This window comes from Corythoichthys intestinalis, chromosome 14 (genome assembly GCF_030265065.1).
Source record: "Corythoichthys intestinalis isolate RoL2023-P3 chromosome 14, ASM3026506v1, whole genome shotgun sequence".
NCBI classification, from domain to species: Eukaryota; Metazoa; Chordata; class Actinopteri; order Syngnathiformes; family Syngnathidae; genus Corythoichthys; species Corythoichthys intestinalis.
Window position 1 is genome coordinate 5,579,081 of NC_080408.1, and position 21,753 is coordinate 5,600,833.

A 21,753-nucleotide genomic window follows, 5' to 3' on the forward strand; every position below is an offset into this window, starting at 1 on the left:
AGATGGCCCTTCGTCTGTATAAAATTGCTTAGATTTAAATATTTTGTTTCCTTTTTTGTTGTTGTTTGTTTATTAATAGTGCTTAATCTGCCATATTTTATTTGATGATGCTACTTGAATGTCTTGTTTTGGTTGTATAATTCTTCAATTTAAAAAAAGGCGAAACCACTCGGGGCTGTAGAGTTATCACTTGTCGGCCATTTTGTATCAGTGCCAACTTCGAAATAGCAATAAATTTGTTCAGTTTTCAAGAGATTTCCAAACGTTTTGGTTTTCCATAAGCGTCAAAGTAACAGTAAATCAGCTGTATGGTTAAATATAATTATTTAGAGATTTGTCCCATATCTAGTAGCGTTAATGCAGTTGGTTATAAACCGAACCGTTTAAAAATCCGTCAAGATTTTATCGATTTAAGATTATTTTAGTGCAGAAAATCACTCACATTAGGTTCGCTGCAAAACAGCACGCCTAAGTATTCTGCTATAAGATGGCCGACGGTGGTTGATGCTGCTAACTGTGATAGTCCTAGACACGATTTTAATTTTTTTTTTAATTTAAAAAATGATATTTCGTCTATCGCATACGCCTTCAATAAAAACCATTATGGTTGCTTGCTATTCTCTTGGCATTCAATTTAAATGTAATAAGGTAATAATAAGGTTTTATTCCGAAAGCAAAACTAAACCGGAAGTTAATTCTCGGCACAGGAAGTACTCCCAACTACCAAACAACAACGTAATCTCAGCAGTCAATAGCATCGACACAAAACTGAAAAATTGACTGCGACCATCATTTTCGAGATTAAATCGTTTCCCTGCAACGACGATGGAGTCTAATGAGACAGGTACACTCAACTGGCCTGGTGAAATTTTAGTGTTTGTAGTTTTTAGTCCCATATTAGACTTTGCGAAGACGGCATTAGCCAACTAGCATGCATGCAATCCTAAACTTCATAATCAATGGTAAATTGGGTATGTAAATAAACCTTCATATTTACAATTTGGACATCGCAGTTTGCTTTCGAACCTGCGATTAAATTGAAAACGAAAAATCCCGGAGAAAATACATTGCACGAAATTGTGTCTGTCTGACGTCTGTTTTTACATTTATTAAAATACAGTCCATTCCATTGTATAGAATTTATAGGGTACATCAAAACACTTAACGTAAAATTCCACTGTAAAGCGTTTCTTGCAAAAATGTTAACATCAAAATTTAGGATGTCCCGATCCAGGTTTTTGCACTTCCGACCGATACTGATATTGTTTTGCACTTCCGATCCGATACCGATATTGGCCGATACCGATACCGGCCTATCTGAGCATGTGGTAAAGTTTAAAGTTATTTAGCCTCCTTACTTAGTTGTCAGACACATGTTGAAAAGGGTTTTAGTACTCTTGATAACAACTAGCCAGCGGAATTAGGTGAGTTTGAATAACACACAATGGTTGGTAACAACAAACTGACCTGTTTATTCAGTGACAAACACAAAACATTATAAATAACAAACAGAAATGGCATAGTCAGTCAGTAAAACGTGCAAATAATATTGTAAACTGTCTTAAAAAAAGCAAAACACACAAACAACCTCAGTGGAAAATCCCACAAACCCCCCCAAGCTATTAGATGCTTTTAATGTTTCGTGCATTAGTTACAATAATTGTATAAAAAGCCTCTCAGGTTTAAATAAACGACTATTTCAGTATCAAGTTAACATTTTAAAACAGTAAATAATATACTCAAATCCCCATTCTGTATCAGCAGCTTTAAACTACATTCAATTCATTTAATTTTGCGAATCAACTGTTAAAGTTGTTAAAATTGCTCCCTTTATTCCATAATTTCCCTTCTGTCTACTTTCGACATGTGAAAGTTTTAAAACTGTTTTGAAGATAGATTCCAGGGATTCCCCTATATTCAACAGATTGTGGCGCACCGCCACACTAAAATGAAAGCCGCCACGCCTGGCAAATGAGATGTATTTTATTTATTTGTTTAAATAAAAAAAAATTTTTAAGGCCGCTTCAAACTAGCGGCAGCCGAGTGGGAGGAGTTCAGCGGACACCTATTCATTGTGTATTGTAGCCTAATGTTCGTAACTATGCAGGCCCCCCCTTAAGAGACGCAAGGGGAACGAGTAGGAAGAATGGGAGAACGAGCGAGATAGCGAGAGATAGCGGTCGCATGTCGTAGCAGCCCGCTGTTATTTTGTTATTGTTTTTCTTTATTATTGTTACCACAATAAAGTGGGTAAGCAAATACAGACTTCTCTCCTTCTTGCCCATATCCGGGGCATTACAATAATTTGGATCGGACTTTTCGGCGAAAGTGAGCGGTGGACGGCCGTCTTGGACGGAAAGCAAACTTTGACTAACTTGCGCTGAGAGACTGCGGAGAGGCGGGGCCCAAAATAAAGCCTTGCTCTATTTTCAGAGCGCTGGTCACAGTAAACGATTTATCAGTTCAAGCAGAGTAAAATGATACATATTCACGGTACAAGAACGTCGTTTCTGGTTCCATCGATTGGTAAGAAAAGGCTGTTTGTACGAGTGACGTGTGGGCGCTCCCGTCAGGGGGGACATTTCACGTGGAGTGGCTATTTTTCGGCACAACACCGGCGCGCCAACTTCAGACAATTACGGCTGACGAAACTTTGATAAATGCGCCCCCCCACCCAAATTTCGCGAGCTCTGGGACACTCGAAAAATGACTCTCATACCTCTCCTTGCTAAGTTAATGGTACCTCGACGTGCCTTTGTGTGGAAATTTAGTTTACGAACAACGGGGAAAAAACTATTCACCTTCTCACCGAATCAAGTAAAACTCTTTACACGGCTATTAGAATTCCCCCAGTGCTCTAAATGGGTCAGTTGACAGAAGGACTGTTATTGTTGTGGTAATGTAGTACTTATGAGGGTCAAATAAAAGGAAAAAGGAGGACTACGACGGTGGTCTGCAACCCGCGGCTCTCGGGCCGCATGCGGCTCTTTAGCGATGCTTCGGAGCTTTTTTTTTTTTTTTTTTTTTTAAATGGAAAAAGATGGGGGAGGGAAATATTTTTTTTTGTTTTAATAGGATTTCTAGGAGGACAAACATGACACAAACATTCTTTCAATTCATTAATATTGTAATGAAGTTAAACTTGTGGTGGCATAGTACAACAGAGTAGTTACGTGGTGCGTCATTCTCTATAGGATCCACTGCAGGGAAAATAAACATTTAATCATGAAGGCTAATTACGTATTTCTAGCCAACTTAGTCATTTCTATAGTAGGCTAATATAGCTAGTATCGATAATTATAAGGCTTGTACAAGGCTTTTAATTTTTTGTGGCTCCAGACATACTGTATCAGTTTTTTTTTTGTTTTTTTTGGGGTCAAATATGGCTCTTTCATCAGTTTGGGTTGCCAACCCTGAGTCACTACGAGATGTAAGTCGTACTATTGCCACGAGAAAAAAAGTCGCATTAGTACATCGGGTAACGTAGCTGTAATCAGCTACGCATTTTACATACATGTACTGTAGCTGAGAGGTACAACATTAGCCTGGCTAATGAAATATTTCAAATATATCTTTGTTATGGTTCTTCTTGGGGGAAAAAATGAAGAAAAAAAAATTCGCTGTGGCACGACATGGTGAGGCTGTCCGACTCCGATGCAGCCCACCACCACAGCTTCAAAAAATCCTAGGGGAAACACTGGATTCAAGTCAAGATTTTGCCGATTTAGGAGTATTTTAGATAAAAAAGTTAATTAGGTTCGCTTGGAAGGTTCACAACAGCCTAGGGAAGTCTCCTGCTTTAAGATGGCGGCTGTTTACTAACGCATCTAGTTGTCCATACTTCAATGTTGCTACCGCCGTCGAGTCTGTCATTTTGCATCTAGTTCTATATGCATATGATATCTATTATCTACAGTAAAACGATGTTGACGTAGTTTGTAGCGGCTGTCAGCATCAGTCAGGTATTCTTGTGTTTTTTATCCAGCGGCATGAGTTGAGCTAAAGCCGTGAGTCGAGCATTGGCATTACTCGGGTCTATGACAAGCATGCTCTCATCATACTCTCGGGACGCGCGATCAGTTTCTCATTGCGTCCCGAAGACCGCGCCGTGTATTAGTTCCGCTTTACTTGACATATTTCAATAATCGGAATTTGGATGTTTGTGAATCGTTCTCAAAGCTACAATTGCCGAATCGCTCAAGGAAGTAATGACGGCTGGGCATGTTGTACCGTGATTCTAAGTGTTGGATGGTGCGTCTTTACTCACGAGAGATAATGGCTCGTCATCCAGAATGAATTCTTCGGCAATGACTCTTGTTATTCCCTGGGCTTTGGGACTGTCGAGTGCCAGTTTGTCACGCATAGCAAAAGTTTCTGCCAGTGTTAGTTGCGTAGGACCTTTCTTTTTGTCTTCGGTTTTCTTAACATACTCCTCATATTGTTTGTGGTGGTATTTCGCTAAATGCTTGATTAGGTTGGTTGTATTAAAACTTCTTACAGCATTACCACAACGCTTGACTTTATTGTGGCATATGTTGCACTCTGCCTCATCGTCTTTGTCGTCCTTTAAGGTGAAATGATCCCACACAGCTCACATTTTTACCAATAAAGTCTCTCGGTAAATTGGGAGACTGTAATGTAGTGTGTTGAAGGTGTGCTGTAAAATGCGGACCGGATTTTAGGGAAACCGAAGCAAAAACTCGGTTGGATTATGTAACTCGGTGCGCTGGAAAACCAGGACTTTAAAAAAAACTGGATCGGGATTTTTCCGTGTCGGCCGATCCGATACTGATGCGCATTTTTTTGCCCGTATCGGCGTCCGATCCAGATATCGGATCGGGACATCTCTAATCAAATTACCATAAAAGATAATGATGTGTGATTCTCTTGTAATATTCTCTGCTCATCCTCCATCATTTTAGGGAGAGGAGGATGGAAAACCAAGAATCAGAACCCTCAGAAACAGAAGATGAACATGAATATTATACGCCAAGAACAATTGATAGCTAAGAAAAAGAAGGAAATTGAGGCCAGAATGGCAGAGCAAGCTAAAATCAATGCACAAACGCCCAACAAATGTCTGCCTCCAAGGTGAGTATTTGTATTTAAATTTTTTTTTTTTTAATCATTCATCTTTACAAGCGGCTATTGTTGGGATTTTCAATTGTCTTAACACTTTCAGTGCCTTTGACGACGATAGACGTCCGATCGTGTAGCTCTACTCATCCTTCTGATGTAAAATTAAAATGAATTGTCATGACTAAACATTGGATTGGATGTCTATTGCCGTCATTGGCAGCCAACGAGTTCATGTAAAGTATTGTAAATCCATTCTGTTGTAATGTAAACGAAAAATTATTCGTCTTGTTATCCCGTTAGTTCCCCTACAACGCAAGGGACCTCCAACAAGTTCGTCAACGATGGCAGCTTCTTACAGCAGTTCATGAAGATGCAGAAGCAGAAACCGAACAGCAGTTCTGGTTAGTACCACAAGCTGCACATGTTATTAGTAGGTCAATGTGCATGGATGAACTCCAACACACTCGCACTATTTTTGTCAATTATTGTCATAATTTTTCCCTAAAGAAACTTTTTAAATCAGGGGTTTCCGACCGGCGTGATGTGGGCCTTTTTTTTCACGGACCGGCAATGTGTGGCTGAAAAATACCGAAAATATAAAATAACACGACAGGGCCATTCACGCACACACTCACACCTACGGACAATTTGGAGTGTTCAATCAGCATACCATGCATGCTTTTTGGGGCATGTGGCAGGCTGGAAGGCGTGGGAAGAACATGACAAGAACTAACCCGGGAAAAAAATCAGCACAAACGAAAGACATAACTTTTCTATAAATTTGTGTCTGATGGAGGGCCAACTTCACGGAGGTAGTGGAAATGAATGAGAAATTTTGCCCGTTAGAAATCAATGTGTATGTTTTTGGCAATTTTGGCCAAACCATATGTTTTTAGCAAATACAGTATTGAACATTTGTGCCTCTTTGGCATCCTGAATTTTTGGATGCACAAGTAGTCACCGGGTTACGAATGAGTTCCGTTCCTATGCTGGCGACGTAACCCGAGGTTCCGCTTAAGTCGGAATTAACCCTTTCAGTACACCCAAATAGCTATCCAAAAAGTCCAAAAGTATTGTTTTTTGATGGATGATGCACTGTATTCAGAACTTCAAATTGGCTATTTTCATTTGTCCTAAAGAAGCCATAACCCTAAACCCCAACCCTAATCCCCTAATAAGCCCGACTTTGGTACTCCGGCCAGGCCCGTGAATGAAAACTCACCATTTTGATAACTTAACATCTCATATGTCTCATGAAGAGTCTCACTAATTTTGAGGAGGATCCAACTAACTGCCTCGGCGCAATGGTCTCAAACGTGCACCCTGGTTTTCGACAAAAATAGCATGTTTTTCAACATTCAATCCAAAAATACCCGATTTCCTGTTGGGTTTGGAATATGGGTGCAAGAGACTTTTTAAAGCATTTTTGCACAAGGTATCGACTCCCCAAATTTCATCGCTCTACGTTGAAAAAACTTAAATGGAGAGGCCTTTTTTAAAAATTCCAGGGGGCGCCACTGAGCCATTTTTTGACATTTTTTCACAACGTTGCCAAATTATCGAAATTTTCGCGAATCCGCATGTTTGTGCAAATTTTGGTGAGATTTGGAGCATGTTAAGACCTCCAAATGGGCCATTTTCATTTGCCATGAAAAAAGAATACTGTAATGATTAGAGATGCCGATCGATCAGGTCCGATCACGTCATTTTCAAAGTATCGGAATCGGCAAAAAAATATCGGACGTGCCTTTCTTTAATATATATATTAAGGGCTGTCAAACGATTAAAATTTTTAATCAAGTTAATTACAGCTTAAAAATTAATTAATCGCAATTAATCGCAATTCGAACCATCTATAAAATATGCCATATTTTTCTGTAAATTATATATATATTCTGTAAAATAAATTGTTGGAATGGAAAGATAAGACACAAGATGGATATATACAGTGGAGAGAACAAGTATTTGATACACTGCCAATGGGTTTTCCCAGTGGCAGTGTATCAAATACTTGTTCTCCCCACTGTACATTCAACATACGGCACATAAGGACTGTAGTGGGCATTTCACTCTACTGTCATTTAAATCTGTAATTGCTGTCCTCACTCCGAAGCGTCTACTTTTTCCAAAGCTAGACAGCAAGTAAACGACGCCTTAATAATCAGACTTCTTCCTTTTTCATCTGATTTATTAATAAAATAGCCTCAAATCATTGTCCTCTTTAGACCGTCGTAAAACTACAAAAAAAAAGTACACAAGCATTGCATTAGCAACAACGTTAGCTTAGCACACTATGCAGGTTCACTAAACATAAACAAAAAGCGTCTCATACAAAAAATAGAACATTTCGCTTACTAACATAATATGTACATTCTTTACAACAACCATACTTACGGACAAATCTTGTCCAAGGATCATATAAGCACAACATTACAACGTAGGCGTCAGCCCGAGACGTCGTGCAGCCATATTGAACTGGCAAGAAAAAAAATAAACCATGTCGCAAAGCAACCACAAGAGTTTGCTGTTAGACAGCACAAAAAGCCTTGCTGTAAAACTTACCAAAAGGCAGAATACTGTCTGAGCGGGACATGTGCGTTAATTGCGTCAAATATTTTAACGTGATTAATTTAAAAAATTAATTACCGCGCATTAACGCGATAATTTTGACAGCCCTAATATATATTTATATATTTATATATATATATATATATATGTATATATATTTTTTTTAATTAAATCATTTTCTAATTGTATTTAACGTTACAGACGTAATATGTTACACTCATCCAGAGTCTTTAGTTTAGGCTTAAGGTAGGGTTATCAAATTTATCCCGTTAACGGCGGTAATGAATTTTTTTTACAAATTTATCACGTTAAAATATTTAACGCATGCGCTGGACGACCCACTTACGCATTGTCGCGTTCAATCTATAATGGCGCCGTTTTACCCATATATAGAGCTTAAAGGCAGCGTATAATGAGTAGGGTGAATTTTGGCAGCCTTTGGAGCTTTTTTTTTAATTGGCTAAAGCCTTACAATCCCTCTCCCTACGATTAGAAATATTGTGGGAAGCAATGTGGGGAAGAAAGGTAGTAATTGATCTTTTTCTTAACACCCTGTTATTTCCCAACGCAGAGAAGATATATCAATTGGTAGCACTAAGTACAGCCATGGTTGCACTTCCCATCATGCATTTGGGCACAACAGTTACCGTAATTTCCCGAATATAAGGCGCACCCGTGTATAATGCGCACCCCAAATTTACTTGTAAAATCTAGGGAAAAATATTGTACCCGTTTATAACGCGCACTCTAATTTTTAACACCAATAAATAGAAGAATACAAGAAAACGGAGCTCGTGTACAGATACAGAAATGTCATTTTACTGACTGGTGAAACACAGCACAAGCATAGCATATTGATATCTCAAAACATTACCATAAACTGACAATATTTACGGTAATAATACGATTTGACAATTTCTCCAGCTTACCAGAATCTAGGAGAAAACAAAACAGATATGACTTTTCTTTTAAAGGCTGCTGTATAACTTGCTCGTTTCATCATGATGAATAAATGTTTCTTCCATGGATTGATACGGTAAAATGAAAGTGAGAACGTAAGTCGGAAATCCGTGAGAGCTCATCGCTGTGACCACGACAGTAACAATAGGAACTATTGTTATTTGGGATTGAGTTTCCTGAGGGACAGATATAGTTGACGGACACAGGAAGTCTGTGTGCTTACATTTGTTATGGTCAGAGTTGCGGAGCTGCAATAAACGTTGACTCAAATGAGTTCAAGAAACTAAATTCCGTGCTTTATGAAGAGTAAAAAAAAGCAGAATTTAACACAGACAAAATCATTCGGCCGATCAGAGTGAAGTATTATCGAAACAAAATGGCAACGGGTCGCCGCATACGTTTCTTCAACACAACGTGGCCGTCTAAATAAAAAAAAATCGGTATATATATATATATATATATATATAAATATATATTTCTGTCTCCATCCATGTACCCGTTTATAATGCGCACCATGATTTTACAAGTTGATTTTGGGGGGGAAAAGTGCGCGTTATATTCGGGAAATTACGGTAAATGGCTACAGTATCATTTACTGAAAGCTCAACAAATACACTAGACGGCAATATTTAATCACAATATACAAAGTCACATTTATCCTTTAAGAATTGCAAGTCTTTCTATCCGTGGATCCCTCTCACAGAAAGAATGTTAATAATGTAAATGCCATCTTGAGGATTTATTGTCATAATAAACAAATACAGTACTTATGTCCTGTATGTTCAATGTATATATTCGTCCGAGTTTTATTCATTTTTTGCTTAATGCACTGCCAATATGTATATGATCGGGAAAAATCTATCGGGAATGATTGGAATTGAATCGGGAGCAAAAAAAAAAAAGCAATCGGATCGGGAAATATCGGGATTGGTAGATACTCAAACGAAAACGATTGGGATCGGGAGCAAAAAAACATGATCGGAACAACCCTAGTAATAATCCTTTGCAGAACAATGGCCTTCGCACTGGTTGGTGCTCGGGCCCTATAAATAAAGAAAATGGACATATCCATTTGTCTAATTTCTATGATTTCTTTTGTTTTATTTAGGCTCCCCCACTGACTCCAAAAATCCCCAATCAACGACAGGAGGAAACCCTGCGCAGAGAAAAAACGCTTTAGTCGGCAAGCGGCCCGGCGTCGGTACCATGCTCAGCCAGTTTAAGAGCTATTCGCAGTCGAAGAAGAATCCAGTTCTCAGCCAGAGGCCAAGTGTGTTTTGTTCCCCGGATGACGACGACGAGGATGAGATTGATTTCACAGAACTCTTAAATATGAAAGGTAAATCAAGGCCTTTTTTTGTGTCGCCATGGACGACAAAATAGCTGGGACAATTTAGTTCTTTCCCCACCACTTTCTCCGAGGGCGCACTTGGCTTACATCTGGCAATTTTGGCCCAGTTGACCTAAGAGTAAATGTACTGATAGCCTGCTTAAAGTTTCTCCCCCAGAGGACCCAGACACCAGACTCATTATCAACAAGATGGCCTCCTTTGTGGCGGAGGGGGGACCCGAGCTGGAGAGACAGGCCAAGGAGGACTACAAGGACGATCCCGTTTTCTCGTAAGTTTGGAGGACAAGTTTGCTACTCTAGATTTAGAGAAGTCCAAATATTTTGTTGTCTACTCTTCTAGATTTTTACATGACAGAAACAGTATGGAGTATCTGTACTACAAAAAGACAGTTGCGGAATTGAGAAACAATGCTCCAACGCCTGAGAACACGGCCGTTAACGGTAAGGATTGGAGATGTAATATGGCGCCCCCTACAGTTTCTCATGTTAACAACTAGTGTTGCACCGGTACGATTTTAAAGCATACTGCATACTAGAGATGTCATTTTCAAAGTATCGGAATCGTCAAAAAAATATCGGACATGCTTTTTTTAATATATATATATATTTTTTATTTTTTTTTTTTATTTTTATTAAATCGTTTTCTAATTGTATTTAACGTTACAGACATAATATGTTACACTCATCCAGAGTCTTTAGTTTTGGCTTTAGGTAGGGTTATCAAATTTATCCCGATAATGGCGGTAATTAATTTTTTAAAAATTGTATCACGTTAAAATCTTTAACGCAATTAATGCATGCGCTGCACGACCCACTCACGCATTGTCGCGCTCAACCTGTAATCAGGGGTGAAAGTGGCTAGAAAGAAAACGCAAGTTTTCTTAATGTTTAAATAGTCTACATATTGTTATGGTCATTATCAAAGCCTTTACACAACCAAATAACGCCGGGAAAGTTTAATATTTAAAAAAAAAAAAAAAAAAAAAAACATGCTATTTTGCAGAAACACAGAGGAGAAGATTCAAAAGGATCACATTTGTGTTGCCTTTGTGTGCATAAATAAAAGTGTCTTTCGTAACGAATTCTCAGTTTTCTTAATGTTTAAATATTCTACATATTTTTATGACCATTATAAAAGCATTTACACAACGAAATAACGCTGGGAAAGTTTGATATAAAAAAAACTCGTGGGCCACGGTGTTCATGTGCTGCACAAGCAAATGCACAATACAGAGAGCCTGCTCTTGGTTTTATCCCTTTTTTTTTTTTTTTTTAAATATATATATATATATAATTTATTTGTCCGGCGCGGCGGCCTGACCCGACCCGACCCGAACGTGAATGCTTAACGGGTCGGGTCGGGCCCAAAATGTTAATCGGGTTCGGGCACAAGATCTAACCTCTAAGAGATAGGACAACACAATGACATAACAATGGCTGAAGCGGAGAAAGAGGGAGCGAGAAAGATTATTGATGCACCTAAGACATTGAAAGCAGGCATCTGGAGACATTTTGGCTTCTACGACGTTGGTGGGAAACTTGACCAGAGTTATGCGGTGTGTAAAAAATGAAACATGAGAATAATAATACAAATGGAGAAACCAAATCCGTTGCATCACCGGAATTCCGCAGGTAAGATTTTTGAAAGTACTTACAGTGCCTTGCAAAAGTATTCGGCCCCCTTGAATCTTGCAACCTTTCGCCACATTTCAGGCTTCAAACATAAAGATATGAAATTTAATTTTTTTGTCAAGAATCAACAACAAGTGGGACACAATCGTGAAGTGGAACAACATTTATTGGATAATTTAAACTTTTTTAACAAATAAAAAACTGAAAAGTGGGGCGTGTAATATTATTCGGCCCCTTTACTTTCAGTGCAGCAAACTCACTCCAGAAGTTCAGTGAGGATCTCTGAATGATCCAATGTTGTCCTAAATGACCGATGATGATAAATAGAATCCACCTGTGTGTAATCAAGTCTCCGTATAAATGCACCTGCTCTGTGATAGTCTCAGGGTTCTGTTTAAAGTGCAGAGAGCATTATGAAAACCAAGGAACACACCAGGCAGGTCCGAGATACTCTTGTGGAGAAGTTTAAAGCCGGATTTGGATACAAAAAGATTTCCCAAGCTTTAAACATCTCAAGGACCACTGTGCAAGCCATCATATTGAAATGGAAGGAGCATCAGACCACTGCAAATCTACCAAGACCCGGCCGTCCTTCCAAACTTTCTTCTCAAACAAGGAGAAAACTGATCAGAGATGCAGCCAAGAGGCCCATGATCACTCTGGATGAACTGCAGAGATCTACAGCTGAGGTGGGAGAGTCTGTCCATAGGACAACAATCAGTCGTACACTGCACAAATCTGGCCTTTATGGAAGAGTGGCAAAAAGAAAGCCATTTCTCAAAGATAACCATAAAAGGTCTCGTTTAAAGTTTGCCACAAGCCACCTGAGAGACACACCAAACATGTGAAAGAAGGTGCTCTGGTCAGATGAAACCACAATTGAACTTTTTGGCCACAATGCAAAACGATATGTTTGGCGTAAAAGCAACACAGCTCATCACCCTGAACACACCATCCCCACTGTCAAACATGGTGGTGGCAGCATCATGGTTTGGGCCTGCTTTTCTTCAGCAGGGTCAGGGAAGATGGTTAAAATTGACGGGAAGATGGATGCAGCCAAATACAGGAACATTCTGGAAGAAAACCTGTTGGTATCTACACAAGACCTGAGACTGGGACGGAGATTTATCTTCCAACAGGAAAATGATCCAAAACATAAAGCCAAATCTACAATGGAATGGTTCAAAAATAAACGTATCCAGGTGTTAGAATGGCCAAGTCAAAGTCCAGACCTGAATCCAATCGAGAATCTGTGGAAAGAGCTGAAGACTGCTGTTCACAAACACTTTCGATCCAACCTCACTGAGCTCGAGCTGTTTTGCAAGGAAGAATGGGCAAGAATGTCTCGATGTGCAAAACTGATAGAAACATACCCCAAGCGACTTGCAGCTGTAATTGGAGCAAAAGGTGGCGCTACAAAGTGTTAACGCAAGGGGGCCGAATAATATTGCACGCCCCACTTTTCAGTTTTTTATTTGTTAAAAAAGTTTAAATTATCCAATAAATTTTGTTCCACTTCACGATTGTGTCCCACTTGTTGTTGATTCTTGACAAAAAATTAAGATTTTATATCTTTATGTTTGAAGCCTGAAATGTGGCGAAAGGTTGCAAGGTTCAAGGGGGCCGAATACTTTTGCAAGGCACTGTATGTATTTTAAAATGCGCTGAATCGATTCGGCTTGTTGCCCGAATCGAATCGTCCATGCCCCGCATTGGGATGCATTGCCGCATCGATTATTGTTGACACCACTATTGTATACCCAGTCCAGTACCGATACTGGTATCGGTGCAACACTATTAATAACAGAGAATTCCCCTCAGAAGTGGCGCATCCTATTGCATTGTCAGTTGCCATTACATTGATAACTTGGCTATCATGCTGTAACATACTTTTTTCCTTCTTTGAATTTAATCACCCTGAACTAGTATTTTTACATAAATTCACAAGAAATTAAGTTGTAATTCATGGTAGAGATAATGCACATGAACATAATGACAAAAGTATGGGTAAAAACAAGGTACTTTATTCATTGTTAGAATAAATTGCTTCATCAATTCAATTTGCCATTCACCAGTGCTGTCCTCGTTGCTCCTCCCTCTTTTTTTTATCCCCCATTAGCTCTAGAATGGTGATGTTTGATGCCAGTTGAATATGGTTCAGTGTTAGTGTCATTTGAGCCCCAGTACTGATAGACTGCTTAAAGTCTCCCCCTCAGTGGATGCGGAAACCCAGGAAGTGGCCGAGCAGCTCGCCAGGTTTGTGGCTGAGGGTGGCCCAGAAGTGGAAAGCATCGCTATCGAGCGTAACCGCGACAACCCTACCTTCAGGTCGGCTTTTTTCAAAATGACTTTTTTCCGTAAAGGCGGTTTGTTGATCGGCCTTTGACCTATTTACCCCTCCAGTTTTTTATTCGATCAGCAAAACCCAGCCAACCGTTTCTACAAAGAGAAGCTACGAGAGTATCGCGAGGCCGCCTCGCGGACTTCCTCATCTCCGGAGGCGGAGTTCGAGACAGAGCCTCGGAGAGCGGCTGCTCCTCCGCGACCGCAGATTTCGGTCCCCCCGGTGTCTGAAGCGCCCGGTCAGGCGGAAGACACGCCGCCCGTCAAACGTAAGAGGAAGAGTAGATGGGGGTCCGAAGACGACAAAGTGGAGCTTCCCGTTCCTTCCATCGTCATCCCTCAGGATATGGCTGTTCCAGACCCCAACATGCCATCGCTTTCTGGTACTTGACATGCATGCACAGTACTAGGAGTGGGAACATCTGGGTAGCTCACGATAACCTCACGATATGGCGATACAACAATTATGATACGGTGGGGCAAATAAGTATTTGGTCAACAACCAATTGTGCAAGTTCTCCTACTTGAAAAGATTAGAGAGGCCTGTAATTGTCAACATGGGTAAACCTTAACCACGAGAGACAGAATGTGGAAAAAAAAAAACAGAAAATCACATTATTTGATTTTTAAAGAATTTATTTCCAAATTAGAGTGGAAAATAAGTATATGGTCACCTACAAACAAGCCAGATTTGTGGCTGTTAAAGAGGTCTCACTTCTTCTAACGAGGCTCCACTCGTTATCTGTATTAATGGCACCTGTTTTAACTCATTATCGGTATAAAAGACACCTGTCCACCACCTCAGTCAGTCACACTCTAAACTTCACTATGGCCAAGACCAAAGAGCTGTCGAAGGACACCAGAGACAAAATTGTAGACCTGCACCAGGCTGGAAAGACTGAATCTGCAATAGGTAAAACGATTGGTGTAAAGAAATCAACTGTGGGAGTGTTACGTGCCGAAGACGGCTCGCGAAGGGCGTAACATAAAACAAGCCACACAAACGTACGAGTGGACACAAATTTATTTACAGAACAATCAAACTCGCAATGAATATGTACAGAATGCCGACGAAGCGTGACTTCAGGGTAAGCCCAGGCCAAAACAACAAACAAAAGGAACTACACTTAAACCCCACCCGCTAACTAAACCCTGATCATCTAAAAGGAACAAAGAAAAGACAGCGTCTAACCTAACTTCCTACTCTATACAAAACAGGAGAAAACGGGTTGAACAGAAATGGCGATTTACCCTTACTTGCTTCAGTGCTCTTATTTACAGTGGTGAACAAAAACGATCCAATAACGAATAAACACAAAAGACCTCACCGAAAAAGCGGGAGTGTATCAAAGTAGCGATCGAATGCAAACGAGAGTGAATGGCGAGCAAATAGCTGGCGAGGAGGACCGCGACAGAATGCTATCAAATGCGACCTCCTAGAGCGTTGACAGCGGCAGGTTTAAGAAGCTTGGCGCCTTTTCCGGTGGCCAATCAGCGGTGGTGACGTCGTCGGTCCGTCCTGCGTCGATCAGCTGTCGTCACAGTGGGAGGGGAAGCAGCCAGCTGGTGGAGGCGACGATCAGCTGACTGGAAGAACCTCAGAAAATTCACTATTAAGTGGCCAGGGCCATCACAGGGAGCAATTATTAGATCATGGAAGACATACAAGACCACTGATAATCTCCCTCGGTCTGGGGCTCCATGCAAGATCCCACCCCGTGGCATCAAAATGATAACAAGAACATTGAGCAAAAATCCCAGAACCACACGGGGGACCTAGTGAATGACCTACAGAGAGCTGGGACCACAGTAACAAAGGCTACTATCAGTAACGCAATGCGCCGCCAAGGGCTCAAATCCTGCACTGCCAGAAGTGTCCCCCTGCTGAAGCCAGTACACGTCCAGGCTCGTCTGTGGTTTGCTAGAGAGCATTTGGATGATCCAGAAGAGGACTGGGAGAATGTTTTATGGTCAGATGAAACCAAAATAGAACTTTTTGGTAGAAACACAGGATCTCGTGTTTGGAGGAGATTGAATACTGAATTGCATCCGAAGAACACCATACCCACTGTGAAGCATGGGGGTGGAAACATCATGCTTTGGGGCTGTCTTTCTGCAAAGGGACCAGGACGACTGATCTGTCCAAAGGAAAGAATGAATAGGGCCATGTATCGAGAGATTTTGAGTGAAAATCTCCTTCCATCAGCAAGGGCATTGAAGATGAGACGTGTCTGGGTCTTTCAGCATGACAATGATCCCAAACACGCAGCCAGGGCAACAAAGGAGTGGCTTCGTAAGAAGCATTTCAAGGTCCTGGAGTGGCCTAGCCAGTCTCCAGATCTCAACCCCATTGAAAATCTGTGGAGGGAGTTGAAAGTCTGTTTTGCCCAAAGCCAGCCCCAAAACATCTGCATGGAGGAATGGGCCAAAATACCAGCAACAGTGTGTGAAAAGCTTTTGAAGAGTTAAAACGTTTGGCCTCCGTCATTGCCAACAAAGGGTACATAACAAAGTATTGAGATGAACTTTTGGTATTGACCAAATACTTATTTTTCACCATGATTTGCAAATAAATTATGTAAAAATCAAACAATGTGATTTTCTGTTTTTTTTCCCCACATTCTGTCTCTCATGGTTGAGGTTTACCCATGTTGACAATTACAGGCCTCTCTAATATTTTCAAGTGGGAGAACTTGCACAATTAGTGGTTGACTAAATACTTATTTGCCCCACTGTAAATATCTTCAGAAATGGGTGTACTCACTTTTCTGATACACTGTATGTTGTAATAAAAAGGCCAGTAGAAAACGGTCAGAAAAACTTCATGACATGCCTGTTGTATTATATTTCATGTTACTAATGATTTAAATATGTTCCTTGGAGTGTGCTATGCGCGCATCTAAATGCATAAACATATCCTGAAACTATTTCTATTTACCATTTATTGTATGCTTTAATTAAAAAACTAGTTTTGTTGAACATTCTAGAATGATTTCCTGACCAATGTATCGATAATCGTTATATCACCTTATCATGAGATTATCGTTATCGTGAGCTTTGTATCGTATCGTGAGGTACAAAGAGGTTCCCTCCCCTAATTGTCAAAATCCTTCTTATAGACCCTACCCACCAACGTCACAAAACCACGTGCTCGCTGTATGGTTCCGCCCACTTGTCCGTCATTTTGTCTCTGTATTAGCATTGGTTTCAATTGATCGAGGAATTTAAAATGCATTTCATGGAAGACCCGGTGCTTTCTGATGCCGTAAACTCACTGGATGTGTTGCATAAAAGGCGTTATGTGGAAAAGCTTCGTTCTATACAGTCGCCAGATCCATATTTGATGCCCAAATCGATGTTTTTCGACCCACTGTCTTCGCCCTGTCTGCCTGACATCTGCTACGCTGATATTTACAATTATCTTGTCCACACAAAATCAGCCTATTCTCACGAAAATTTGAGAAACTTCAAGAGCTTGGAGGCTTATAAATACTTCGTTGCTGGTTGGGTGAAACGGGTCCTCGTCCACGAAAATTCGGCAGGAATCTATCTTGTGCTTGGAAAGGTGAGTTACGAAATTTTCAATTCAAAATCTTTTGTTATTGCTAACATCCACTGTCAAGTCTAATGTATTTCATGTCGTTTGTCAATGGAGTTAAGGCTTTTAATGTTTATATGGTTTAGCGATAGCACTCTCACTACATACATACGTGTATGTTGTCGGCGATTAGCCTAGCAATGATCTTAATTGTGGTTATTTGTCAGCCCAAAACCCTCTAAGTATATCTTAAATGCATCTTACCGGATATAAAATGACTACTACATAGTCTGTGGTGATTTTTTGGTGCCCAGTTTTCACGTCGAATTGCAGCCGTCCATTTCGCTCTCCTCTTTGGATCCCTCGGAATACGGTGAAACTTCAAGTCTCTCCTTCCATCTTCTCTGTTAGTGCAACCAACAGCCACACACGCCTTCACCATTTTGATTATTAATGTTAAGGAGCAGAAAAACACGCCGTAAATAGGAGGAATGTACGTAGCCGTAACAGGTTAACACTATGTTTTGACGGTCAATTGGGCGGTACCATTCAGGAGAGCGGAGTTGTGATGTCACGTGGGTAGGGTCTATAGAGTATCCTTTTTGACTTACAGAAAAAAAGTAGAATATAAAATGACTGATGAAAAAGCTTTTTGCGTTTTTTTGCATCCAGGGGAGACTGATGCAATGAGGTTGTTGTTTTTGAAGTGAAATTATCTTAGGCCAGGCTGTGATAAACACACATTCACTAAATATGCTGGTAATATCTTATCTTTTCTAGCTCAAGATCTTCAAGGTCTTGGTTATAGAAAGGGAAAGCCTGTAGGTCTGATTGGTGTGACAGAACTATCTGAAGACCAGAAGAAACAACTAAAAGAACAACAAGAGGTGAGTTGTTGTTCATACTAAGTCGGGGGAAAAAGCCCCCACTTTAATTCAGTCTCGAAAGCCTTTATTAACAATGTACAGAGTACAATGAGATTTCAAGCATTGCCCTAATGTACACCACATAAAAGAAACTGAAAGTACAATTAGGCTAACATAAAAACAGATTACAGTGTACACAGATTGTGAATAAATAGCAGTAAGCGGTGAGGTTGTAGTAATACTGGTCCTTCTAAAAAAAATAGCATATTGTGATAAAGTTAATTATTTTCTGTAATATACTGATAAATAGAGCTGGGAATCTTTGGGCACCTAACGATTCGATTACGATTCAGAGGCTCCGATTCGATTATAAAACGATTATTGATGCACCCCCCTCCTTTTTTTTTTTTTTTTCCTGTTTTTTAAAAAATGTTTTGTACATTAGTTCCAAAATTGATAAAAAATCCTCTCAGGCTAAACCAAACTACTATTTCAGTATCAAGTTCGCAAATAGCAGTAAACAAATATAGAAAAATAACATTAAATAAAAAAACTCCAGTCCCCATTCTGTATCAGCAGCTTTAAACTACATTCAATTAATTTAATGTTGTGAATCAACCGTTAAAGTTGTTCAAATTGCTCCCGTTATTCCATAATTTCCCTTTTGTCTACTTTCGACATGTGAAAGTTTTAAAACTATTTCAAAGATAGATTCAAGTCAATATTTTACCGATTTAGGAGTATTTTAGATAAAAAGTTAATTAGGTTTGCTTGGAAGGTTCGCTACAACAGCCTTGCAGGGAAGTGTACTGCTTTAAGATGGTGGCCGTTTACTAACGCCCGCATCTAGCTTTTTGTAGATATGCTGCTTATGCTACCGAATCTATAATGCATCTAGTCCTATATAAATGATATGTACCGTAGCATTATATGGCTGTACTTTGTAGCAGCTTATCGGCAGCAGTCAGGTATGTTGTTGTGTTTTTTATCTCGTGGCACGAGTTGAGCTAGAGCCGTGAGTTGAGCATTGGCATTACCCGAGGGGCCCGGTAATGAGAAGCATGATGTTTAGCTACTCTTGCTCCGTTCCGTCCCGAAAACCGCGCGGCGCGCTGAGTGTGTTGTACTTCCGCTTTACTTGGCATATTTCAATAATCGGAATTTGGATGTTTGTGAATCGTTCTCGACTCTTCCACGGCCGAATCGCGAATAATCTAAGAATCGGAAATTTTGCACACCTCTAGTACCTAGCCTTACTGTTGGGGCATTTACACTAATAAACATCAGTCCTGTTCAATATTTGAATAAAATGTGTTTGTTTTTTTGTCAACACTCATTGTAGATGCAAGAGATGTTCGACATGATCATGAAACACAAGCGCGCAATGGCCGAGATGCAGCAGATGTGGGACAAGGCCATCAAAGACCACCAGCGCGAGTACGACAGCGACGAAGAAGTGGACGAGGACGACGGCACCTGGGAGCATCGTCTCCGAAAAATGGAAATGGAGAAGACGCGAGGTACGACGGAAAATGGTTATGAGTCACTAGCCTCTAATTTGTGTTACATCATATTGTTTCTTTGTGCCGATTTCCTCAGAGTGGGCAGAATCTCTGACAGACATGGGAAAAGGGAAACACTTCATTGGAGACTTTCTGCCGCCTGAGGAGCTGGAGAAGTTTATGGAGACTTTTAAAGCACTCAAGGTCAGCTGTCATTGATATTTGAGCGAGAAAAAAATGTTAAAAAGTTCTTTCTGTGTTTCAAATACAAATACTGTGGCGAACAAAAAAATATGTGACCTGCCATAGCAAAATGAGCCGGAAATCACACCGTGACACGTATTTAAAACGATATCTTGATTCTCATAAGACTGCAACAACTAATCGATTACAATCGATGAAAAAGTTAGTTGCCAACGAATTTGATCATCAATTTTTGTCGGTAGCTATGAGCAATCCCATTTGGGTACTTGTTTGTGTTTAATGTGTGTTAAATGCTATAAAATGCTAACTTTTTTTTTACATTGCTCCTAACAAATGGTTCAGACACATACTCCCTCAAAAAACTGCTAAATATACTTATAAACTAAATTATGAATGCATTAAAAAAATATTAGCTCAAAAAAAACTTAGCTTACATTGGCCTTAACAGGGAGCAGTTGAATTCAGCCATGTGAAATTAGGCAGACCAGAGGGCAGTGTATCCAACCTAATCAATAAAACTAAATGCAAACACTTTCAAAATAAACCATTACAACACCACTTTAATAAAACGAATATTCGAGGCAACAAAATTTAATTTGAATATTTTTTTCTAATCGAATACTCGAGTTAATCGATTAATCATTGCAGCACTAGTTGCCACATCACACTAGTGTTTAACAAGCTAAACGATGATTGACACATTCGGCGTCTTTGAAGGTAGCACTTACAAGCTTCTCTGGCAAGATCAGAGCTTCAACATCTGTCAATCATTGTTAACTTTAACAAGCAAAACTGCAGTGCACTGCTGACCAAGAAAAGCAGCAGAAGGGAGAGTGAGAAAACATCTTAACTTTTTTAAAATTTAAATCTGATCCTCTGAAAAATGGTTTCCAAGTTCCTATCCCTAGTTTTAAATTGACTTTTTCCATATCAGCCGGTCGGATAATAATTAAAAAAAAAAAAAAAAGGCTGAAACAGATATACTGTATGTCAAATTTCCAAATATCTCTACTTGTTACACCTCTAGTCGCAAGTGCAACAGAGTGAATGGATGTCTTATTTATCTGCAGGAGGGACGGGACCCAGATTACTCTGAATATAAAGAGTTCAAGTTGACAGTGGAGAATCTGGGTTTCCGCATGCTGATGAAGATGGGTTGGAAGGAAGGGGAAGGCCTCGGGACTGAAGGGCAAGGCATCAAGGCTCCTGTCAACAAGTGTGTATTCATTATTTAAATTATTACATTATTAAATACAGTACAGGTGGGGAATAAAGATTAGGCCTTGCCTCAGATTAGGCAAGGCAAATTTATTTATATAGCACAATTCAACACAAGGCAATTCAAAATTCTTTACATCACATGAAGATCATAAAAATCACATTAAAATCAATAGAACGTAAAAACAAAGACAATCGAACTAGGAAATAAAATTATACATAAAAATCTCATTTAATCATGAATAGAATAAAAAAATAAATAAAAAAAATAAAAACAAATACTACTACCAGTATTTTTCGGACTACAAGTCGCTCCTGAGTATAAGTCGATCCAGCCATAAAATGCCCAACGAAGAGAAAAAAAACATATACAAGTCGCACCGGAGTATAAGTCGAATTTTTGGGGGAAATTTACTTGATAAAATCCAACACATAAAACAGACATGTCATCTTGAAAGGCAATTTAATATAAAAATACAATAGAGAACAACA

The 21,753-nt window shown here is 39.7% G+C and overlaps 1 protein-coding gene across 1 annotated transcript in view; it reads left to right on the forward strand.

Moving 5' to 3' along the window:
- The first annotated feature begins 697 nt into the window (after positions 1-697).
- The window catches only part of sugp1 (SURP and G patch domain containing 1), a 31,828-nt gene continuing 10,772 nt past the window's right edge, over positions 698-21,753 (forward strand). Inside the window, exons 1-12 of the mRNA XM_057857945.1 lie at positions 698-844; positions 4,923-5,091; positions 5,380-5,480; positions 9,716-9,946; positions 10,104-10,227; positions 10,299-10,399; positions 13,795-13,918; positions 13,994-14,316; positions 18,252-18,358; positions 19,680-19,857; positions 19,937-20,043; positions 21,114-21,259. Coding sequence (XP_057713928.1) covers positions 826-844; positions 4,923-5,091; positions 5,380-5,480; positions 9,716-9,946; positions 10,104-10,227; positions 10,299-10,399; positions 13,795-13,918; positions 13,994-14,316; positions 18,252-18,358; positions 19,680-19,857; positions 19,937-20,043; positions 21,114-21,259 — 1,730 coding nt within the window. The 5' untranslated portion in view covers positions 698-825. The remainder of the gene's footprint in view (positions 845-4,922; positions 5,092-5,379; positions 5,481-9,715; positions 9,947-10,103; positions 10,228-10,298; positions 10,400-13,794; positions 13,919-13,993; positions 14,317-18,251; positions 18,359-19,679; positions 19,858-19,936; positions 20,044-21,113; positions 21,260-21,753) is intronic.